Source organism: Bufo gargarizans, chromosome 2 (assembly GCF_014858855.1).
Source record: "Bufo gargarizans isolate SCDJY-AF-19 chromosome 2, ASM1485885v1, whole genome shotgun sequence".
Classification (NCBI taxonomy): Eukaryota; Metazoa; Chordata; class Amphibia; order Anura; family Bufonidae; genus Bufo; species Bufo gargarizans.
The window spans coordinates 576,473,380-576,498,472 of NC_058081.1; the positions used below are offsets into that span (position 1 = coordinate 576,473,380).

Here is a 25,093-nt window from a genome sequence, read left to right on the forward strand (position 1 = left end):
ATTCACCTATTTATTTACCTCCTATATAGAGGATATCACCAGAAAGGATAAGACTACCCTATATAAGGAGCAAAACGTATTATTCTGAGACTACTATTTCATGAAAAGACGATTCTATTTATAAGGACAACTATCTTACTTACTTTTTTACCTTCTTCATTTTTTTACCCTCTTCGATTTTACTAGCTCATCATTTTTCTAGCGCACATTTTACATTTATATATATTCATATATATTTTATTATCATAACATCCTCAATACCAGCTGGTGACCATTGAGTGACAACCCACTCATCTCTACATCCATTATTTCTGTCCATTAAAAAGGACAGTTAGCTGAACTAAATCCCCCAATATGATTCTTCATACTATATGCTACACCTTTGCCTCACTTTATTGAACATTATTTTAATACATCTTACATTCACTATATATACAAATAAATGTATATATTGACTCAAATCAGAGTGTCACTTTAATACTAGCTGACATCTCCCCTTGCTGCGATATAGGGAGCCAGTCTGGAATGTTAACAATCATACAGATGCTGGCTATCTTGCTGTGCTATGTCATTCCAAGCCCTTAATATCAGACCCGTAGTTTAGCCTAGGTGGCTGCTGTGTATGGGAGACCTGTAGTGCAATCCAGTCCTGGACATTCTCAATGTGGCAAAGATCTGGTGATCAAGTGGGCCTTGGGATCTGTTAGCTACTCAGTATACCCAATATAGTGTGGTTTGTGTTACTGTGTGGCACTGTGGGGTTTTCTATGAGCGTGCTGGAGTGTATGAAAGGCTGTGTTGATGTGTAATTTTTGTTCAATCTGTGGCCTGTATAAACGGGTTTGCGATACTGAGTGGGAAATAGATCAACCCTTGGCAGTCTCACCTGGGTCACTGTACGTGGTGACGCTCATCAATCCCTGTGTGAGGGTCAAACATGCCAAGTGATGAGGTGCACCATAACAAGCCCCTGCCCGGCACAATAGAAACCTCTGTGTGCACAAAACAGCCAATTGCTTACAGAATATATAAAAGAACAGTGTCCATAACTAAATAAACAGAGAGAGAGAGAGATCACCAGTCCCTAAAATAATGTCAGTATTTTTAGACGTATTGTCTTGTGTAATAGGTCTACCAAAAATCTAAAAACCTTCATAAAGGCATTAGCATATTCAGTGGCGTAACTAGAAATTACTGGGCCCCACAGCATATTTTTGAATGGAGCCCCCCTCCCCCAGTAATTTTTTCACAACCCCTTCCTTTCATGCCGCCCCCATTCCTGTGGCTAGTAAAGATCGCTCTCTCAGACCAGGCCCGGCAGCTGTTCCATCTATTTTGTACACTGTCTATACTGTCACTGTATATAATTTCATTGTATAATACCTGTTGAGGGGGCCCTGACAAAATCTTTTAGTCCTCCTCCTCCTGGACGGGCCCCTTCGGGGTCAGGGCCCCGAAGCAGCCGCTTCCCCTATAGTTACGCCCCTGCGCCCTGCCCATTCATATAATGGACATATAGGTCTGTAATTAAGTTATACGTTTAGTGAGTGTTTGTGAGTAGGTATTGTGGTAAGGTGAACAGAAAAGTGTATGGTGGCGTCCTGGAAGGGGTGGATATCCCACCCAGCTTCCTCAACTGGGTGAGGTAAATAAAATCCAGAAGGTTAAAATGGTCTCAGCAATGTGACAGTTTTGTTAAGTTTATGGGCTGGATTTTATTGGACTGGGAGAAGGTAGGATTGGTAGAGGGACCTCCCCAGTCTACCCCATTCCTGAACAGGTTTTCCCCTAGCCTGAGGGATCCCCAGCTGAAGCCAGTCAGTCTAGGAGAGTGAGGCCTGGAGAAAGTCTGGGAAGCTGGCTGCCCTGCTGGCTAGAGAGGCCGAGTTCTCTGTGTGAACTGTGTTCAATAGGTGAGTTAGGAACTTCACTGTGTTAGCCAGAGCCCAGACGGGCAGGTGTTTTTTTTGGTTTATGTTTTGTGGTGCTGGACCTTCAGCTTAACCAGTGAGTTATAACTAGGGTTGCCTGTATTGCCGGAGTGTGATAAATAAAGCAACATTTGGACTTTAACCCTGCGGTCTGCAAGATAATCTGTCATCGCTGCCCTACCTGAGAGTGTAACCCCTTACAGTATGTATATAGAAGAGTTGGCAACTCTCCTGAAACATACAGGAGGCTCCCAAAAGGGGAAGACCTCCTGAATTCCCAGAGGGCTTTGTAAATCCCCACACAGGGAATGAAGGACACATCATGAAAGGGGTGGGGGCATACATGGAAGGTGGTGGAGTCTTAGGAAAAGGAGTATGTCCAGTGCAATTATCAAAAATTTCAGGGTGCAACCACTTATTAATACTGGCAGATATGGTAGTGTATGGTGCACGCTGCATTAACAAATCCTCTTAAATTATTTTAAAGCAGTGTATAAGTCCCCCAGTGTGTGGTGGAGGAAAGCTTTGCTTTAGTGGGCCCCAAATAAATGGAGTACTCCGTACTTCTGGAACCCTTAATCAGGCCCTACCTCCATATGACATGGCATTTGCTGGCTCCCTCCTGATCCGGAAACCATTCTTCTACTGAACATCTTATGTCCCGCACTCTCCTTTGATATACTTTCAAGTGTGAAAAAATATAATGTAAAACAGGCGGGTGGTCAATGATTCTGCTCCACTCAAATTAGTTCAAAACTTAGTGGACGACTAAGGAGCATACTGAACCAATGAGGATATGTGCAACACGCCAGACCTGCAGGGTATGACGGAGTGAGGTCACAGTTATGGGCAATCGAGGGCACCCACTATATTTGAAGAACCCTGGGCAGGCGCGTGGCAGCGAAGGAGAGGCAGACACAGCTCCTCTGGGGCACGCTCTGCAGACAGGGACCAGGCCTGATGGTAGCCGAGGTGCCCTGGATATTACAGGCACCTTGTGTGCCTGGGGCAAGGTCCCCGTGGTATTCGTGACGCCAGTGCCTTTGGACGGTGGCACGCCGGTTGGTGGTTGGAATGATGAAGGTACACAAGTATACAGTGAACCAAAACGTAACTCTACTGAACAATCCAACCTTGTACAGCAGGTGTAGCACAGTCTCTGTATTACAGTTCCACAAAAGGGGCTTATTCACAAGTATGGCAGGCAATAGTCATGCAAGTTACACTGAGGGTAAATTCCACAAGCACTCAGCAGCAGGTTGTACCCTTCCCAGAATCACTGCACACTGTCCTCTATAGAACTCCTGCTCTGGCTTTATATCTCCCAAGGCCCGGATGCCTAAAAGGGTGGCCTATATCCTTGGTCACTCTCTTCCTCAGGTATTATACTACTTGATGCACGGTCTACAGGTTCTCTGCCCTTCAGGGTCACTTTGCTTACCCTGGGTCGCCTCCTCCTATCAGGTGGGTAACTGTAGGTTTTCTCCCAGGAGGTTGGATCCTGCAACTGGGGTATCTCTACTGAGCTGATCCTAGCTTCAGGAGCTTCAGGTGGACGAGCTGACTCCTCTAGTCCCCTGGAATGAACTAACACTTCCCTGTCTGGGCCTTCCTATATGTAACTAGGGCTCTCCAGCTCCCTCTAACGTCTGGGAGGCTAAACTACACCCTGACAGGCCTGACACCCAGATAATACAGGGAAAAACATGCACATGACATTTAATGCAATGCAACACATTAACCTGTGCAGTGCCCACCTTTACCTGGTGGGACACTACATACCCCCACGCTATAACGTTGCCCGTCCTCGGCGCAACATGGAGGGTCCGCCCATCTGGAACGGCAACCTGAAAGATAGCAGAGAACATACATATGCAATATTCACCACATTAACAATGTAACAATTATTAAATGCACTGAAAGGAGTGATGACAAGGGGGCGTCGTTCTCTTCTCTCAGGATAAAACAATGGGAACAGGGGCGCTGACCTGGCACAGCGTGTCAATAAACCAGGATAGTCCATATAAAATGTAGGTAAACATAAGTCCTTGGAGGCTCAAAGAACAACATGAGTCCGTACCCAGGCTTGCAACGGTTAAACAGGGGTTTCCCGTGAGGGGCTACCTGGTCCCATAACGTAGTCCACAAACCTCACAGGACGATGCCCCCTGGTAGAACGGGTAGACCTCCTTACTGGCAGGGATTCTTCCTGCCTGGCTTCAGGAATGTCAGAGGAGCCCATTGCCTCTGGAGCTTCTTCAGGAGGCTGAGGGCTAACAGGAACAGGAGCAGGAACCAATAGATTCAACCAAGGCGTGAGTGCCCAGTGGAGCGGCTCTTTATCATGGATTAAGTTCTCCACAGCCTGCATGGGGTCCATAGGTGGAGCCGGCAACTCTTCCTCAGTAGGCTCAGGTTCCATCCCTTCCGCCGCTGGTTCTCCTTCTATACAGGGCTTGAGGCGGTTCCTGTGAACAACTTGGGGACCTTTTCCTTCCCTGGAGATCTGGTAAATGTGTGCCGCAGCATTAGGTATGGCAGTGATAAGATAGGGAATCCTTTCCCATTTGCTGTCCAACTTGCTGGTCCGGTGGTTGTTTTTTAACCATACCTTGTCTCCCAGAGCCAGGGGTTCCGCATGGGCAGTCTGGTCAAAGTCTTTTTGCTGCCTTTCTCGGACAATCTCCATCCGTTCCTGGACAATATCCTTAGCATTAAGAAGACGCCTTTGGTGCTCCACTACCCAGTCAGTCTTGGGCAGTGGGTTGATCTCATCCGGCACTTGTACCCCTAGGGAGTGGTCCGCAGGCAATTTCCCTTGTCGGCCGAACATCAAATAGAACGGGGTATAACCGGTGGAACAGTGGATGGTGTTGTTGTAAGTGTACATAAGCTGCGGCAACAAAGTAGGCCAATCTCCCCTTGTCTCAGGGGGTACTGCTCTCAGCATTTCAATGAGAGTCTTATTCATTTTCTCACAGAGTCCGTTACCTTGCGGATGATAGGCGGTGGTCCGGACCTTCTGGCAGTTGTGTAGCAGGCACATCTCATGGAACAGCTGTGACTCAAATGCAGACCCTTGATCGGTGAGGATCCTTTCTGGGCAACCGTAGGGCAGCAGGAAATGCTTCCAGAACGCCTCCGCTGTGGTCTTTGCTGTCAGGTCTTTCACAGGCACTGCTACGACAAACTTACCGAAGTGATCAATTATAGTCATGGCATATGTATACCCTGAGCGACTCGGCTCTAACTTTACATGATCAATGGCAACAAGTTCTAAAGGAGCCTTACTTACGATGGGATGGAGAGGCGCCCTCTGGTTATGGCGTTCAGTTCGCCCCACAGCACAGGCAGTGCATTCTCGGCACCATTTCTCGATATCTTCTCTCATCCCGATCCAATAGAATCTTCTGCGAATGGTGGCCTCAGTCTTTTGCACACCGAAGTGTCCGGACTGGTTGTGGTACATATCCAGCACCAGGCTGGCATCCCGACGTGGCAGGAGAATTTGATACACTCTATCATAGGACACTGGATCCAGACTCCTTCTGAGCAACAGGCCCTTTTGAAGGAATAGTTGATGGCGATGTCTCCACAGTCTCACTAGCTCTGGGTCTGCACTCTTCCTGCGGATCCTCTCAGGGACTTTTCCACTGGTAAGGAAGTCGAGCAGTTCACCGAGGACTCTACTTTCGGACTGGAGCTTAATCCATCTTTCTTGATCGCCTCTGGACTCAGGGCCATCTGATGAGGAAGGATCAGCAGCAGGGGAAACTTCAGTACGTATATTATTCTGCTGGGTAAATTTGTTATAAAACGCTGGCATCTCCACCTCTTCCCAGGCATCTTTCGGCTCATCTGGGGCTTCTGTAGTGGGGAGTCGTGACAGAGCATCAGCGTTCTCATTTGAGCGGCCTGCCCGGTACTTCACGGTAAAATCATAGTTGGCCAGGCGGGAGGTCCACCTTTGCTCCAGTGCCCCTAATTTGGCTGTATTCAGATGTGCCAGGGGATTATTATCTGTGAAGGCAACAAACGGTGTGGCAGCGAGATAGTCCTTAAACTTTTCGGTCACAGCCCACACTAAGGCAAGAAACTCCAGCTTGAAAGAACTGTAATTCTGGTCGTTCTTCTCAGCTCCCTTCAGGGATCTGCTGGCATAGGCAATCACCCTTTCTTTGTTATCTTGCACTTGAGCCAACACGGCCCCCAGGCCTCTTTTACTGGCATCTGTGTAGAGGTGGAATGGCTTCTGATAATCTGGGTAACCCAGAACAGGGGGTTCAGTCAACTTCTTCTTTAGGAGTTGGAAGGCAATTTCCCGCTCTTCATTCCATTCAACAGGAATAGGAGTCTTTGGGCTCTTTTTTGGATGCCCCCTCAAGAGTTCCTGGATGGGATCCGCAATTTGTGCGAAATGCGGGATGAATCGCCTATAGTACCCTGCAAAACTGAGAAAGCTTCTCACCTCTTTCACGGTCGTAGGAGTAGGCCAGTTACGGACAGCAGCAAGTTTGTCAGGGTCAGGCTGTACTCCTTCGGCACTGACAATGTGCCCGAGATATCTGACGGCTGGTTTCAGCAGGTGGCACTTGGATGGCTTGATTTTGAGGCCATATTTAGAAAGAACTTGAAACACCTCACCCAGGTGCTTTAGATGGTCCTCATACGTCTTGGAGTATATAATGACGTCATCCAGGTATAATAGCACCGTCTCAAAATTCCTATGGCCTAAACAACGTTCCATCAGCCTCTGGAACGTTCCTGGAGCATTACACAGTCCAAACGGCATATAATTAAATTCAAACAGGCCCATAGGTGTAGTAAAAGCAGTCTTCTCTCGATCTTCTGGGGCCATGGGTACCTGCCAGTACCCGCTGGTTAAGTCCAAGGTGGAGAAATAGGCTGATGACCCCAGGGCAGTCAAGGACTCCTCAATGCGTGGCAATGGATATGCATCCTTGTGGGTGATTTGATTAATTTTCCTGTAATCCACGCAGAACCTTATGCCGCCATCTTTTTTTCGAACAAGTACTAGGGGCGCAGCCCAGGGACTATGGCTGTCCCGGATTATATTAGAGTCTTTCATCTCTTGTATCATCTCTTTCACAGACTGATAGGTAGTAGGTGGTATGGGTCTGTGCCTCTCCTTAATAGGAGGGTGAGAGCCAGTGGGTATGGTATGTTTGATCACACTGACCTCTCCATAGTCTGTAGAGTGTTTGCTGAAAGCCTGGTGGTGCTCCTTCACCAGCTTCAGGACCCCCTCTATTTGCTCCTTTGGGGTGGATTCGTTCCCCACATGTAGTTCTTCCCACCAGGATGCCGTAGGGGTGCTGCTGTTCTGCGCGGTCTGGAACGCCTCCGCGGCAGGCAGACGGATCACATCCTGGAAAGACACCTGTAAAAGCTGAGCAACGGGGCAATGTTTAAAGAGGGTAACGGGATGATCACCAAAGTTTATTAAACGAACAGGCACTTTACCTTGGGACACGGTCACCATGCTCTTGGCTGTCCGTACGAAAGGATGATCCTTAATAGGAATAGGTTCCACTAGGGCTTGATAGTCCTGGCCCTGGATCCCTAATACAGCACGGCACCACAGGATGATCTGGGAATTTGGAGGCAAAACCACCGGCCGGTTATCCCGGATCCGGACAGTGCAAATTTCTCCTTTCTTGTTGGCGAACCTTTGTTGAGCGCACAGCACGCTAATAGTTTTCTGAATAACTCTTCTGGAAGCAGGTGAGGCGGATGATATGGTTTGGTTCAATGCTTCAAGCACTTCGGAGTAACAATTTTTAAGAACATTAGTCCCTAAGATCACGGGGTGTCCTCCTTTACCTCCGGCTTGTACCACAATCACGCCTTGCTGTGGCAGGGTGGCTTCTCCCACCTGAAGAGTAGGTTCCCAATACCCATGCACTTTCACTGGCTTACCGTTGCTAGCGATAATATCTAGCCAGGACTCTGGTGGCTGGGTGAGGAGACTTGGATCCCAGAACTTGTCAAAGGCAGGCCGTTGAATGGTGGTGACCTGTGACCCGGTGTCCAACAGGGCATCAAAGGGTATCCCGTTGATACATATATTAATTTTCGGACGGGACCCGACATACTTAGGCATCCAGTTTGGATCCTTTGGACCTTCTGTTCTACCTCCCGAGGGGCGGTCCTCTGCCTCAGGGGTTAGTCGTTTAACTGCCAGCACATGGATTCGGTATGTCCATATTTCTTGCAATGATGGCAGACAGGCTGTTTTCTACTTCTGGGCCGGTACTTCAGTCGCCCATCAGGCTCTTTTGGATACACATCTCCATATGCAGGTGGGAGCCTGGGAGGAAGAGGATCCTTATCTTCTAGTAACAATGGTCTCTCCCACTCCTCTATCTTCTTGCACACCTTCTCTAGACTCAGAGTAAGATAGTTCACTTGCTCCATTAATGCTGCCACTACATCCGTGACTGGAGCTTGGGTGGCTTGACTGACTCCTGCGGACCCCACATTAATAGTCTTTGGCTGACAAGCCTGGGGTTCAGGGAAGGTTGCTGGCCCTGGAGCAGGGTTCTGGCCCAGTATGCTGATGGCCAACTCTTTAAAATCCAAGAATGTACAGTGAGGGTGTTGAGCTGACAACATCCGCAGCTGGCCCTTTAAATGTTCAGTACTTATGCCTGCAATGAATTGCTCTCTAAGAGTCCGGTCCTGGTCCTCAGCTTCTTTAGGATCCACTTGGACTACAGCTCTCAGCGTCTCCTGTAAGGACAGGGCAAAATCACGGAGCGACTCTCCAGGCTGCTGTTTTCTGCTGAAGAAACGCATTTTAACTTCTGACACCGTTCTGGCTTCAAACGTGGTGCCCAAACGTTCAAAGATCTGTTCCAGGCTATTTTTCTCAGAACGGGGCCATGACATTACTTCCCGGCGGGCGGCCCCTTCTAATTGAGCTAAGAGGATCTCCATTTGCTGCTTAGCATTGATGGGATAAAGCCGGAACAGAGCCAGTATTTGTTCCTTAAAGTCTTTTAACTTGTGGACTTCCCCTGAATAACGTGGGAACCAGGGGGCCCCGAAATAGTACGGCATGGTTAGCGGCATCAGGCTTGGCGGTGCCGCGGCGGCAGGGGCCCCAGAGTCGGCTGCGGGTACTTCGGCAGGCGCGACTGGGGCTGCCTGTGCGATTTCCTCAACCGCGGACATGGCGTTGCTAGGTGGGTATGGCCCTTTAAATGTAGCGGAGCGGACCGGAGCGGCTATGGTAGTAACTTTTTTTTTTTCAGACAAGTCTTTCACGACTAGTGGGGATCCCTCCTGTGCCTTGGCAGGGGTCGGGGAGCTTCCGAACAGGTAAGCGGAGAAGCCGGTAAAAGTTTTTAAAGTCAGTACTCACTCCGGTGGTGCTCGCTCCAAGTCTCGCGAGATGCGCAGCTACGGGTGTCGGACGTCTTGCGTACCACGTCAGCAGGTAGGCGCGGCCTCTCGTAGCTCCGGGACTCAGGTAGGCGGGGTTCTTCTTCCTGGTTGGCTGGGCGATGGCTCCGCCTGATTCTTTTCGCGCCAAAGTCCTCTTTTTCGCGCCAAACAGCTCCACGAGGCGCACTTGTAATCCGATCAGGTTAAATGAGCAATATGGCTGTCTATTCACTGACAGCAAGCGGTGACTCAAATCGGCAGAAAATAGTCCATACAATGCAATCTTCACACCGCAAATATTACAGTTCACTTTGGCCCAGCAATTTGCAATAAAATAATTAGGGCTTGTCACTTTAAGACAATTTTTCAGCACACAGTTTTTGTATCCGCTATGGCGCAGGAATATTCGGATCCTGTTCGTGACGCCAATTTATGCAACACGCCAGACCTGCAGGGTATGACGGAGTGAGGTCACAGTTATGGGCAATCGAGGGCACCCACTATATTTGAAGAACCCTGGGCAGGCGCGTGGCAGCGAAGGAGAGGCAGACACAGCTCCTCTGGGGCACGCTCTGCAGACAGGGACCAGGCCTGATGGTAGCCGAGGTGCCCTGGATATTACAGGCACCTTGTGTGCCTGGGGCAAGGTCCCCGTGGTATTCGTGACGCCAGTGCCTTTGGACGGTGGCACGCCGGTTGGTGGTTGGAATGATGAAGGTACACAAGTATACAGTGAACCAAAACGTAACTCTACTGAACAATCCAACCTTGTACAGCAGGTGTAGCACAGTCTCTGTATTACAGTTCCACAAAAGGGGCTTATTCACAAGTATGGCAGGCAATAGTCATGCAAGTTACACTGAGGGTAAATTCAAGCACTCAGCAGCAGGTTGTACCCTTCCCAGAATCACTGCACACTGTCCTCTATAGAACTCCTGCTCTGGCTTTATATCTCCCAAGGCCCGGATGCCTAAAAGGGTGGCCTATATCCTTGGTTACTTCCTTCCTCAGGTATTATACTACTTGATGCACGGTCTACAGGTTCTCTGCCCTTCAGGGTCACTTTGCTTACCCTGGGTCGCCTCCTCCTATCAGGTGGGTAACTGTAGGTTTTCTCCCAGGAGGTTGGATCCTGCAACTGGGGTATCTCTACTGAGCTGATCCTAGCTTCAGGAGCTTCAGGTGGACGAGCTGACTCCTCTAGTCCCCTGGAATGAACTAACACTTCCCTGTCTGGGCCTTCCTATATGTAACTAGGGCTCTCCAGCTCCCTCTAACGTCTGGGAGGCTAAACTACACCCTGACAGGCCTGACACCCAGATAATACAGGGAAAAACATGCACATGACATTTAATGCAATGCAACACATTAACCTGTGCAGTGCCCACCTTTACCTGGTGGGACACTACATATGGAGTAATTTGAAACATAGCTTTTGCTAGTTCCAAAAATAAAATAAATGAGGCTCAGATAATTAACCATAAATTAGTAATAAGGAAAAAATAAAATCTTACCACCTCTGGCGTGTGTTGCTGATTCTTTCTTTCCAAGTCCAAAGGGGTAGTAATTATCTTGAAAATCCTGGATCTTTCTGTCCGTAAATAATAATATCTTGGCGGAACGCTGTGATTGTTGCATAGGCACAATAACTATCTTACCCTTAAAAAACACTATGTGTAAGTAGGGAAGGGGTTATATGTCCCTGCCTCACAAAAACAGAGCACCCGCCCCATGGGAATAGAGTGAGGGCTTTTTAGGGATACGGTCACTGAAGAACAGGTTCCAGACGAGGTCACCCCTATCGGAGCAGGTGCTCTGTGTTTGTGATGCAAGATCTGCAGGATAATTACTACCCCTTTGGACTTGGAAAGAAAGAATCAGCAACACACGCCAGAGGTGGTAAGAATAAAAATTTTTCCTTATCACCAATTTATGGTTAATCGTTTGAGCCTCATTTATTTTATTTTTGGAACTAGTAAAAGTTATGTTTTAAATTACTCCATATCCTCATTGGTTCAGTATATTGTATGGTTTTAAGGAGATTTTGCTGTTGTAATACTTACATGATAACATGAAGACTAAGGAGCAGCATAACACTGGCAGGGCCGGATTTGCATTAAAAAAAACAACTCTGGCACACAAAAAAAAAACACCAGCCCTTGTCCCCCCCCCCCCTTCCCCCAAAATATAGTGTAAAAATAAATACCTACAACCTCAATCTCTGGCTTTATACTACGAGTAATTTGGATAGGAGAGCGTCAGGGGTGGATTGACCATAGACCTTGCACAGAAATTTCCTGGTGGACCGATGCCCAGAGGGCCAGCCAGTGGAAGCTTTTGGGGATGCATTTTGTGCTTCTGGCAGTATTTTGTGATGGACTGTGGTATTTGGCTCTGTTGGGGTGGTATAATGTGCCACAATATAGTATTGCTGGTCCTGCCTTCCGTCAATTTGGACCCATTTACAAAACGGGGCCACTTTTCTTATCTTTTCCAGGGTCACTTTAAGTTCCCAGTCTGCCTCTGGAGAGCGGAGATCAGACAGGTAACAATTTCACCCCCAGTGCCATCTGCAGAACCCAGATACCTTCATGGTGCCTTCATTTACTAAATGGAAGAGGCAGAGGGGCAGATATAGCAGCAGGGTTGGTCACCTAGTGATATGGTAGTGTGTGATCTGTCATTGTATAACTAAGAGATTCTGCCATTTATTAAGAAATACAAGTAACATTTTAATAACATTTTGGTTGGTCCTAAGCGGGAGTTTTTTGGCATTTTGTTCTTAGTATATCTATTTTGATTTCCCTAAGACCTTCCAAGTGGATAACAATATACGTCTTAATGTTGTGTGCTGGATACACTGGTGATTATCTGCTTCCAGTGACTTCATTGCAGCATAGATGAGACATGACAGTATAGAAAACACAATATTAATAGACTTCTGTTACTTCTCCTTAACATCTCCTTCCAGTTGCTGTAGGTTTGGGCAGCTTCTTCCTTCTATGTACCACTGATAGCTGTAAAGAGGTGAGTTTATGTCTCTATTTGCCATCTTAAGTAACCACATGTGTCCTATGTAATAGTGATATAGAAACTCTTGGTGGATATGTGATCCTTCCACCCAACTCCATACCAGAACCACTGGTGAGTACTGCTGGGCACTAATATCTTCTATGCCATCCCTCTCTCTTCTGCAGATCTTCTCTATAACAGGCCTGGTGGGTGAGTGGACGGGATTCTTCGGCTTGACAGTTTACCCTGTCATGAATTATACAGATTTCCAGGTGAGTAGATTATACATGAAGGTCTCATGCACCCAGTAAGCTGTTTAATGATAATATATGGAAGAAAGCCATTTTATGATAAATTTCCCTTTTTCTTTTATTCTCAGTGTTTGTCATTAGAGTTGTCCCGAGAAGGCATCTCCATTGTTCTGAGGAAAAAGACCCAGGACCCTGAAAACTCCCAATAAAATCTAAGGTTAAGAACGAGGGGCGGAGTGCCAGGAAGACAACTAAAACCATCTGGACATTGCTGGATTTAATACCGAACATGGCATTTACCGGACTTTCCGCAGTTAGATATATATTTTATCTGCTGCATCAAGAGACAGATTCCAGGCTTGGTCTCTGTTCTCACTACTGGATATGGCATTTACCGGACTTTCCGCAGTCAGATATATATTTTATCTGCTGCATCAAGAGACAGATTCCAGGCTTGGTCTCTGTTCTCACCACTGGATATGGCATTTACCGGACTTTCCGCAGTCAGATATATATTTTATCTGCTGCATCAAGAGACAGATTCCAGGCTTGGTCTCTGTTCTCGCTACTGGATATGACACTTACCGGACTTTCCGCAGTCAGATGTATATTTAATCTGCTGCATCAAGAGACAGATTCCGGGCTCGGTCTCTGTTCTCAATTCTGGACATGGCATTTACCTGATTGTCCAGAGCTACTTCACATAAAATGTTGACTTTTTACACCTTTGCCCAGGGGAGGGGCAGTCCTTCAGCCATGGCTCCCTAGAGGTTTCCTCCACTGGGGGTTTTTCCTCTCCTGAGTGTTGAAGGACGACTCTTTGTGAGTTAGGGGTTTTCCATCAACAGGGCCATTTCAAAATTTCTGCCCTTTTAATAAATAAAAGTCACCAGATGAGGTAGCAAACAATGTGTCCCTGTCTCTTTATCATTCATTGTAGGCAACGTATTATAACTAATATTAGATAATAGAGGATGGGAAACTTTTTGGTGGTGACCAGACCAATCTCTGGAAGTGACATGAAGAGCGTGGTAATGGTAAGGATAGATTTTTCTATATAAGTAAACAGCATGTAAGCAGTGGTTGTCATTTTATGGGCATTATAAATGACATCTTTTTGGAAAAAATATTAAGAGATATCAAAAATACCCAGATTTTACACTTCTGATCTGTCAGAATAACTGAAAAATGAAAAACACAACAGATTCTGTCTTTGGAGCATCCAAAACCTCTATCACACGGTCAGTATTTTGCATCAGGATTTGCTCATGATTTTGAAGCTAAAAGCAGGAGTGGGTACAAAACACAGAAGACGTGCAAATATTCCAATCACAAGTCATCTCTGTTTTGGACCCACTCCTGTTTTTCTTTGGCCTTAGCAATACTGATCAATTACTGACCAAATGCTGGAAAAATAAACAGTGACGTCAACACAAACTTACTGCTGACACCCTCTCCACTCTATCGTGGGGGCCATACTTGTATCAGCGTGTAACAGAACTGGTTCTCTAGCAATCTATATGGAATCAGCAGACGGTGTAAAAAGATAGGGCTCTTTCACCCTATAGTAGAATCTTGGGCCACTGTAGGTTAAGTCCTTGACATGTAAGGCTGATCCTATGTGTGAACTGATTCTAAGAGTGATGCCTGTCAACTGCCTGTCATACGAATGCACAATAATAGTTTCACTACCACAGCGGACTAGCTATGAATGTTTCTGCAATGCACAGTGATGTACACCCATATACACGCACCCTGCAGCCGGCAAATAGCTGATTTTTAACTCGCTTCATCACTAATTAATTCAAATTGAATTTGTTGGAAAAATTCGGCGAAGCGTCCGAATCAAATTTTTTAAAACTTCAATCATCTCTAGTAAAAACATATACATGGATAATTTAATATGACCTATTCTAAGGGAGCAGTCACACGACCGTATCCATTTTCCAGACCTCAAATTGTAGATCCGCAAAACATGAATACCAGCCTTGTGCATTCCGCATTTGTGGATCATCACGTCTTGCCCTTTGTTAGAAATGCTTATTCCTGTCTGCTAAACGGATAAGAATAGGACATGCTCTATTTTTATTTTAGTTTTTTGCAAGGCCCACTGTAATGAATGGGTCCCCATCTGATCCGCAAAAAATGCTGATCCGATGTGGACCGAAAATACGGTCGTGTAAATGCTCTTTCAGTGTTTCAATGGAGCCTCATGGTTACTTCTGCTGTTTGCAATCTCTCTTTTGTTAAGCTTTACTTTTTGCATATTTTTGCCCTGTGACAGCATATGTGCTTAACTCTTGCGTGTGACATCACAGTTCATATACTTTGTGCCGCATTTTTTGTATTGGCACACATAAGAGGATATTTGTGTACTGTAATGGGATTGAGCTACAAAAAGGCCATGTGACCAATGGATATGATATCAAAAGATGAGGATGAGGCTGAGATTCTGGAAGTAAGACTCCTGCAGATCACATATTGATGACTTTAAAGATATTTTTAATTTTGGTGCTGTATTTCTGTAGTGAGCTTGGTTCTGGCACTGTATTTGACTCATAGGCTTAATTCTGGTGCTGCATTTATGTAGTGAACTTGGTTATGGTGTAGTATTTGTTCTAGTGCTGTATCCACATTCTGTGCTTAGTTTCAGCGTTGTAATTATGTAGTTCTAGCACTGCATTTGTGTGATAACCATAATTAGCTGTACATATCCATGCACAGGTCTTCTAATGTGCATTAAAAACATATAAGTATAACCCCTGTCCACATTATGAATACAGTAAACTCATGTTTTATAACCTGAAGTAATCGCTTTTCTTTCTGCCCAAGGGGCGGGGTTTCAGCTCCACTTGCGCCCAGCCAGCATCAGCCCAACCGCCGTTTTGAAGCGCCGCCCAGCTCATCAATATTCACTTCGCTAGGTGGCTTCTGCTGTCCCCGACCTTCCGAGATCCGGCGCATGCCCAATAGAAAGCTATGGGTGCCGGGCGCATGCGCAGAAGCTGAAAGTGAGTCCGATGCCCATAGCTTTCTATTGGGCATGTGCCGGATCTCGGAAGGTCGAGGACAGCAGAAGCCGCCCAGCGAAGTGAATATTGATGAGCTGGGCGGCGCTTCAAAACGGCGGTTGGGGCGCTGCTGGCTGGGCGCAAGTGGAGCTGAAACCCCGCCCCTTGGGCAGAAAGAAAAGCGATTACTTCAGGTTATAAAACATGAGTTTACTGTATTCATAATGTGGACAGGGGGGGATACTTATATGTTTTAATGCACATTAGAAGACCCGTGCATGCATATATATAGCTAATTATGGTTATTGGGCCTGTCAGTGTCCCTTTAAGATTTGTGCTCAATTTAGCACTTCCATTATATTTGTTCTTCTGCTCCAGTGAAAGCAGAAGACCAGAGTGTGATAACGCTCTTGTGAACCCAACCTAACAGCAATAGTGCTGTGCCCTCTGTATATCTTTTACCCTTCTCTCAGTGTTTAGTTAACGCCCTGCATATTGGTAGGTGACAGCTTAATTATTGGAGATCCTACAAACAAAAAATATCATGCCTATTTCACTATACAGTAATGTGACTGGAATAAGAAGCTTCATGTGGCAGGACATAGTCATAAGAAATTAGATAATCAAAATTAAGACCTTTTAGAAATCCATCAAAATTGTGTCCACCGTTCCTATTCACATCTGGGATAGAGGTTTACGAAATATTCCTTCAAAAGGGTGATCAGTGGCCTCAATTTATTTTGCCAATAAGAATCTGAGGTGGTCCCACAGATGCTCAGTTCGGTTCAAGTCTATTAGGAGGCCAAGGTAATACTTGGATGTCTTGGTCATGCTTTTCCAATCAATGTCAGGCATTACTAGCTATGTGACATGTTGCATTGTCTTGCTGGAAGATCCTATCCACCTGTGGGAAGACAATCAGCATGTGTGGGTGTACTTGATCAGCAAGAATGGATTCAGGCCCAAATCGGTTGGGATTGCTTTCCACATGGATGAGTGGACCCAGAGAAGGTCACAAAAACATTCCCCAGACCATAACGCTGTCACCACCAGCTTGGATTCCTCCAGCAATGGTTGCAGGGTGATTGTTCTCTGAAGTTTTCTTGCCTGATGCACCACATCTGTTCAATGAAGCAGAAAACGTGACTCATAGGAGAAGGCAACCCTTTCCCAATCAGCGGAGGTTAAATTTTGATACTAATGTGAAAATGTATGCCTTTTTGGCAATGCAACTTTGTTAGCATCCATCTACTTTGGAGCCCCATACACAGTAGGATTCGCTGAAGTGTTTTAGACACGTCTGGTAGTCCCTGGTTCATTTTGGAAGCAAGGTGCTCCACTGTAGCGCCCTCATGCACCTTCGTAGCCGCTGCTGCCCTTGTCCCAAAAGTCAATAACCATTGGTTTTTACAACTCTGATAAATCGCCCCTTTAATTCATGACAGCAGCAAGGGATATGTAGGCAGACAACCTATCGCACACCTTATTTATGCACCTAACCAGCTCACAACACGTGACTTCCTTCATGAGCTATGCTCGGTCAACGTCGACAGCAGGAAATGGTCATAATTATGTGACTTGACTGTGTATTTCTGCCTCCTAAGCGATGTCCGTTTTATTATTTGACTGTTGCAGCATATAAATAGGCCTGCTCCGCACTGTACACCCTTTGAGCTATAATATGTTACAAAGCCCAGTAGGTCCAAAAAAACCTATCCCACCCTGAAGTAACAGTTTTATTTAATTTATTATTTTTTTAGTTTTTTTTTACAAAGACACATACAAATTACAATAAGCCCAGTAACAGAGGGCCCAGTAAGCATATAATAGAAAACACAGTAATAGACAGTGACGGAGGCCCAGTAATGGACTGGGACAGTGGGGATTTTCTGGTAGGGTGATATGATTGGGCCTTTGGAGGACACTGAAGGCTTTCTCTCTAGTCTCAGGGCTGGTGCTGGTATTTTCAAAGATTACTGTGATTCGTTGTGTCATGGCCATCACATGATGACAGAGACCATTTGTTGTGGTCTTTGATTAGAGATAAGTGAATTGATTCATCTTATCAGCAAGAGTTCTTCACCTGTGAGGGCCTGTCCTTGTTGTCTTACCCTGCCGTATGATTGACAGGGTAAGACACCTCGTCTGGTTCTGACAATCTCGCCCTGCACAGCTGATCTAAATAGCGGCACAAGTGCGAAGGCTCTGCGCCCGCTAATGGAACAGCGACTACACTTCCAAGTAGCAGCACATAAACAGTTGACGCACTGGAAGCAGAAGCAAAGCCTCTCTGCTTGCGGCACTACTCGGAACATCAGAGGAGACATTGTAAGGGCCAGGCAACATGTCACTCAAGCGGCAGAGGGCTCTTCTTTAACTGTGAGAACCGCCCCTTATAGGTAAAGAATCAATTTGCTCATCTCTACCTCTGATTATTGCTTCGAGCCCTCAGCTACTACACTACTTGAGGGTACAGGGCTTTAGCACTTTCTATGTGCACTGGCTTGGGCTAAAGCTCTACCCTAAAAAGGTAGTGTAGTATACACCTTATGGTGTTGCCCAATCCCCCTTATGGTGTTTTCCTGGAATAAAGTGCAAAATATTCCAATTCTTTTATGCACTTTTCTATTATTGCTGCTGATAGACCATCAGCAGATTATATACTGTACACCATAATAGCGGATTATAATTATTGAACATTCTGGCAATGAATACATATGGTAACATATATTTACATATCCAGCATTGACACCTGTGGATTTATGATAAATCTCTTATTGCATTTAAGCTACAGGACAGACGAAGGTCATCTACCTATATGAAAATACTTTATTTTATATCTTATTTTCATTATAAAGAGTAAAAGATATCCATACAAAGATAAAAAGCCAAAATGTACAAAACGCTCAAAAAAACATTAGAAAAATAACAGAATACATCTGTACAAAATTCAAAATACAGTTCTGTACGAAAACTAAAAAAAAAAAAAACCTGCATTTGTGTGACCGAGGTCTACTCGTTTAGTTTATATGCTTTTGTATACATGTTCACCTCCGAGGGCTCTAGGAAAAGAATTCATAATTTATACAGTAAACTTGTCCTGTGGTTCATGTGGATGCTGCACTGACAAACGCTCAGCGTCTGTGAATCCGAAAAGGTGGAGGAGGGGGGACATGTCGGACACAACACTCTTACTTCAGACCCACCCTCCCTTACACAACTTTATATATATATATATATAAGGTCTGTGTATGCTCAAACAGAAAACACATGTTAGAACAGTATAAAATACAGATGCAAATCTGAGCAACTAAAAAAACAATAAAAACAACAGCTGTGAATAATTATATTATTCCTTTGATAATTGGCCAAAATCACTTGGAACCGGTTCTGGTTTACTTCGCAAAGCCTTAAAGTAAGACTCCAGTTGAGAATGAATTCTTGGTGTATGTACCAGTTCCTGCATGTTGTAAGAACTGGTGTAAAGTAGAACTGGTTTAGTTCCCATAGCAACCAATTAGATTCCACCTTTCATTTTCCAGAGGAGCTGTCCAAAATGAAAGGCGGAATCTGATTGGTTGCTATGGGCAACTAAGCCAGTCCTATTTTACACCAGTTTGATAAATGACCCCATTTCACCATTTACACTGAAGTCTCTACATTATCTCCATGATGCTAATTTCCCAATGCCAGACGTTTATCAGACTCTGCCCGCCCAATTTCCCTCTCCATATACAGGCATCAGTATGCCGGTGAACGCATTCATACGACTACAAAGAAACAAGCTACTGGGAATATTTGGGATACTTAGTGCATCATGGCAAATAACTAAAAAAAAAGGTTCATGTATTTAAATGTTTCCAATGCACAGTTTTCAGTCTTGATCATTCCAGGTGTCGGCAGTGTGACATAATGTGATGACTGGGGGGTTCCTTTACAGGGGACCAGTCAGCTGTCATGACATGTTTTAGTAAATAACTGTATTAAATTATACATAGTTTGGTTCCTCTGTTATTCGTTATAGAAATTTGAGTACATTGACAACTGGGTGTCAGCAGTTATGGGGGTGTCCCTACACAGCCTGATACTAGCCAAACAATGGCAGACTATATCGGGGACCCCCCATTGACAAGGAGAATGGTAACACACAGTTTTCAGGTTATTTATACATGTTCAAGAGGAATAATAGAGGAATGAAACAAGGCAGAGTTCGGTGCTTCAGAATTGTCATTTCAAAAGGAATACATATATTTTCTACGTGTAAGCGGTGGTGACGGATTCTCCTTAACTGGGTCCTAACGTTATGATTGTCTTTTCTTTACATGTTCTGTAACCCACCACAACCAACCAATTTTGTAAATGAGTCAATCACATCAATTTCCCTCCTTACCCCTAGTGTCTCTTATTACAAATTGAGCAGTTTCCACAGTATTTCATCTTCTTGTACAGTATGTGATGTGGCCGCATCAGTGTGTCAATAAGATCAGTATTTACAAGGTTCAGAAACTTTTTATTGGCCCTAATATGGGTTCAGTGTCCCGAATGGGCGTTATGTAGATGGCTGGGTACCAATCTCTACCACCTCATGCTCCTGCATGTGATTTTCCTCTTACATGTCAGGACGATGAAGCCATTGGTCTGAACTATTCTGTATGGTCAGTGTCCTGCAGGCTCTAGAAGGCCACTATCATTGTGCTTTAGAACAATTCTTTTTAATTGTGTAATTCAGATTTAATTTTTATTGGCAAAACCAGTCCTAATCTGTCCGTCCTTTATATGAACTCCAGGGGGCGTCTGGCTTGAAGTGTGGAATTATTAAAGAGATTCTAAACCAGTTTTACAAATAAAGGGGCTCATTTATCAAACTGGTGTAAAGTAGAACTGGCTTAGGGCTCATTCACACAACCGTGGTTTTGTTCAGCATGCACACCGCGGCTCCGTGGCAGACCCATTCACTTCAATGGGGCCGAAAAAGATGCGGACAGCACATCTGTTGCTCCATTCCGTGGCCCCGCAAAAATTATAGATCATGTCCTATTCTTGTCCATTTTGCGGATAAGAATATGCATTTCTATAATGGGCCGTCCTTTCCGTTCTGCAAATTGCGGAAGGCACACGGGCGGCACCCGTGTTTTGTGGATCTGCAATTTGCAGACCGCAAAACACGGCATGGTCGTGTTAACAAGCCCTTAGTTGCAACCAATCAGATTTCTCCTTTCATTTTCCAAGGGAGCTGTCCAAAATGAAAGGAGGAATCTGATTGGTTGTTACGGGCAACTAAGCCAGTTGTACTTTACACCAGTTTGATAAATGACCCCGAAAGTTCTTTACTTATGAAATAAAAAAATCACTTTGTAATATAAACCATATATCTATTTTGTATTATTAACCAGTTGTCTAAAAGCAGCATGCAGTGTAAAGAATAGAGGTTTTCAGTCTGGCTGTCTTGATTAAAACCAGGAACAGGTATATAATTATATCGTAAATTGCGTAAAAATATATTCCTTAATAGAATTTAATAGTGCATCTAGTAAAGAGAAGAGGCAGGACTCTAGACATACTGTATCTATGAGAACCAGAGTAAAAAAAACTCCATTCTTTACACTGCAGGTTGCATCCAGAGAATCAGGAAACAGCGCAAATGATAAACAAGGTTTAAAGCACCATGGCGCCTTTTATTTTATGATCAGAAAGGTTTAGATGGCCAGTTTTTAAAAGTCATTGCAAGTCTGCACCTGTATAATCACTTGTCCCCTGCTGTGTCCATAGACTGCAGTATGGTGGCGGTGACATGATTCACTCACGTTACTGCAGTCTGTACTAAACCTGGATGGATAGTCTTCTATGATTGCACGGAAGAGTTCATCTACTGTCCAGCACGTGTGCAGAAAAGTATCCGTCCAGGGGTGAATTGCGTCATATTGAGCTCTGTGTACGCAGTGAGGGATGAGTGATAATGTACAGCACACAGAAGCCGGCGCGAGTACGTTATTGTGTAACAGATTAACAATGAGTTTTTACATGCTGGCCATCACCTTTAATTTTTTACTGGTCATTAGTGATGAGCGAAGTTATCAAAAATCTGATTTGGCCGCTTCACCGAATTTCACAAAGAAATTTGATTCGTTATGAATTACTTCACGAATCACATTCCGTGGTATGTAATGGGCGCAATTACAGTGAATGGTCCACCCCCCATCATTGAACCCCTCAGATGCTGCGTTCATCACCGATTGCGGCATCTGACATTAAAATGTAGGCCTTTAAGGGGTTAATCAGGGTAAAAAAAAAAATAGTCCCCTTATCCATTTGCGGAAAGGCCATCGCGAGCATCTTGATTGAAGACGTGATGACTTCATCATGCTGGCCGGACGTCACAGCACGCAAGATTTCGCACAGTTTCTTCAGTCAAGATGGCTATGACGGCCTCTCCGCGAGCAAATGGATGAGGTATGTTTTGTTTTTCTTACAGCCATTTAAGGAAAAATAGATTTGTTACCACAAAGTCTGAGGACATTCAGCTTCGTGGCGAATTGAATTTGTTCTGAAATTCGGATCAAAGTCAATTCGTTTGACTTTTATTCTCTCATCTCTACTGGTCTTCTAGGTTTTTCTGTAAAGTATATTATGGGCACTTTGGTCAACGTTTTACATGTTTGTCTATAGAGAGGTAACTATGTGGGGGGAGGGCGACGACATTAAATTCCGCTATAGACAATATACCCATTAATATTGCTGCAATTCCAGTTAGTTTAAAAGCCTTTCCATATTGCCATCCAGTGCGTTTGTTTACAAAAAAAAGTTAAAAATTCAGTTCAGAAATGCTTACAAAATAATATAAAGGTAAGTCTAATGCTTGGGTCAACTTATGTGCTGCTTACACCACTTCCATATCACATCCTTGGGTTCAAGCAATCCGTCTTGCATTCCCTGGCAAGAATAAGCTTGAATAAATACTGGCTCAAGATCCATGAAGGTCGGGAGAGGAGAACGATTAATACTGATATGGCGCTGAGTTCAATTTCTTTAGTCTTTAAGGACACTTTTCTTTTTTTTCCCCCTCCCAAAATGAGATGTATTGCATCAAGGCGACAATAAATCCATGTCGAGCCGTGGATGGAGTCTAGTAGAAGCCCAGGTGCGGCTGTACATGGGAGTTGGGGTGTCGTGGAACATTGGGATTAGGGTATAGATTAGCATTTGGAGAACTCCAGTAAGACGAGGTTGCACCAAAGAAGCCAGAAGACGTGACTGGCATCGATGTAGGGTGCGAAGGAACAAAGTTAACCTTCTGCTGATGAGTGTGGTAAGTTGGCATGTATGAGAACTCTGATGGATATTTGTACACTGACGTCTCAGTGGGATGAGGCTGCAGAGCTTGAGCGATGCCGTGAAAGTCAAATTTGTAAGCGTAGCGCTTCCCGTGGACTTTAGTCATAATATTTTTGTCGTAGTAATATCTCAGTGCCCGGCTCAGCTTGTCATAGTTCATGTTGGGCTTGCTTTTCCTTTCACCCCATCTTCGAGCCACCTCATCAGGATCTGTCATTTTGAATTCTCCGTTTGTGCCCTCCCAGGTGATGCAGCTAGCGTTGGCACTGTCCGACAGCAGCTCGAGAAGAAACTGCCACAACTGGATCTGACCACTTCCTGCAAGAAGCAAAAGGTACAGTTGTCAAGGTGCCTGCGCACATTAGGCTGGGTTCACATCACGTTTTTACGTTAAACAGATGCCTCAGACTGATGTCATGCAGTGGAATCCGTTCGCCATACAGGTCCCTTGTAATAAGACATATACGATAATGGATGCCTCAGACTGATGTCATACAGTGGAATCCGTTCACCATACAGGTCCCTTGTAATAAGACATATACGATAATGGATGCCTCAGACTGATGTCATACAGTGGAATCCGTTCACCATACAGGTCCCTTGTAATAAGACATATACGATAATGGATGCCTCAGACTGATGTCATACAGTGGAATCCGTTCACCATACAGGTCCCTTGTAATAGGACATATACGATAATGGATGCCTCAGACTGATGTCATGCAGTGGAATCCATTCGCCATACAGGTCCCTTGTAATAAGACATATACGATAATGGATGCCTCAGTCTGATGTCATACAGTGGAATCCGTTCACCATACAGGTCCCTTGTAATAAGACATATACGATAATGGATGCCTCAGACTGATGTCATACAGTGGAATCCGTTCACCATACAGGTCCCTTGTAATAGGACATATACGATAATGGATGCCTCAGACTGATGTCATGCAGTGGAATCCATTCGCCATACAGGTCCCTTGTAATAAGACATATACGATAATGGATGCCTCAGACTGATGTCATACAGTGGAATCCATTCACCATACAGGTCCCTTGTAATAAGACATATATACGATAATGGATGCCTCAGACTGATGTCATACAGTGGAATCCATTCGCCATACAGGTCCCATGTAATAAGACATATACGATAATGGATGCCTCAGACTAATGTCATACAGTGGAATCCATTCGCCATACAGGTCCCTTGTAATAAGACATATACGATAATGGATGCCTCAGTCTGATGTCATACAGTGGAATCCGTTCACCAAACAGGTCCCTTGTAATAAGACATATACGATAATGGATGCCTCAGACTGATGTCATACAGTGGAATCCATTCGCCATACAGGTCCCATGTAATAAGACATATACGATAATGGATGCCTCAGACTAATGTCATACAGTGGAATCCATTCACCATACAGGTCCCTTGTAATAAGACATATATACGATAATGGATGCCTCAGACTGATGTCATACAGTGGAATCCATTCGCCATACAGGTCCCATGTAATAAGACATATACGATAATGGATGCCTCAGACTAATGTCATACAGTGGAATCCATTCGCCATACAGGTCCCTTGTAATAAGACATATACGATAATGGATGCCTCAGTCTGATGTCATACAGTGGAATCCGTTCACCAAACAGGTCCCTTGTAATAAGACATATACGATAATGGATGCCTCAGACTGATGTCATACAGTGGAATCCATTCGCCATACAGGTCCCTTGTAATAAGACATATACGATAATGGATGCCTCAGACTGATGTCATACAGTGGAATCCGTTCACCATACAGGTCCCTTGTAATAAGACATATATGATAATGGATGCCTCAGACTGATGTCATACAGTGGAATCCGTTCACCATACAGGTCCCTTGTAATAAGACATATATATGATAATGGATGCCTCAGACTGATGTCATACAGTGGAATCCATTCACCATACAGGTCCCTTGTAATAAGACATATACGATAATGGATGCCTCAGACTGATGTCATACAGTGGAATCCGTTCACCATACAGGTCCCTTGTAATAAGACATATACGATAATGGATGGTTGCTGATCCCTGTCCTAGGCGCTGCTCAGTCCTATTTAAGTGAATGGGGCTGAGCTGCAATACCA

The 25,093-nt window shown here is 44.8% G+C and overlaps 1 protein-coding gene across 1 annotated transcript in view; it reads right to left on the reverse strand.

Moving 5' to 3' along the window:
* Positions 1 to 17,343: 17,343 nt before the first annotated feature.
* FLI1 (Fli-1 proto-oncogene, ETS transcription factor) overlaps positions 17,344 to 25,093 on the reverse strand; it is an 89,215-nt gene continuing 81,465 nt past the window's right edge. The window contains exon 9 of the mRNA XM_044281766.1: positions 17,344 to 23,265. Coding sequence (XP_044137701.1) covers positions 22,739 to 23,265 — 527 coding nt within the window. The 3' untranslated portion in view covers positions 17,344 to 22,738. The remainder of the gene's footprint in view (positions 23,266 to 25,093) is intronic.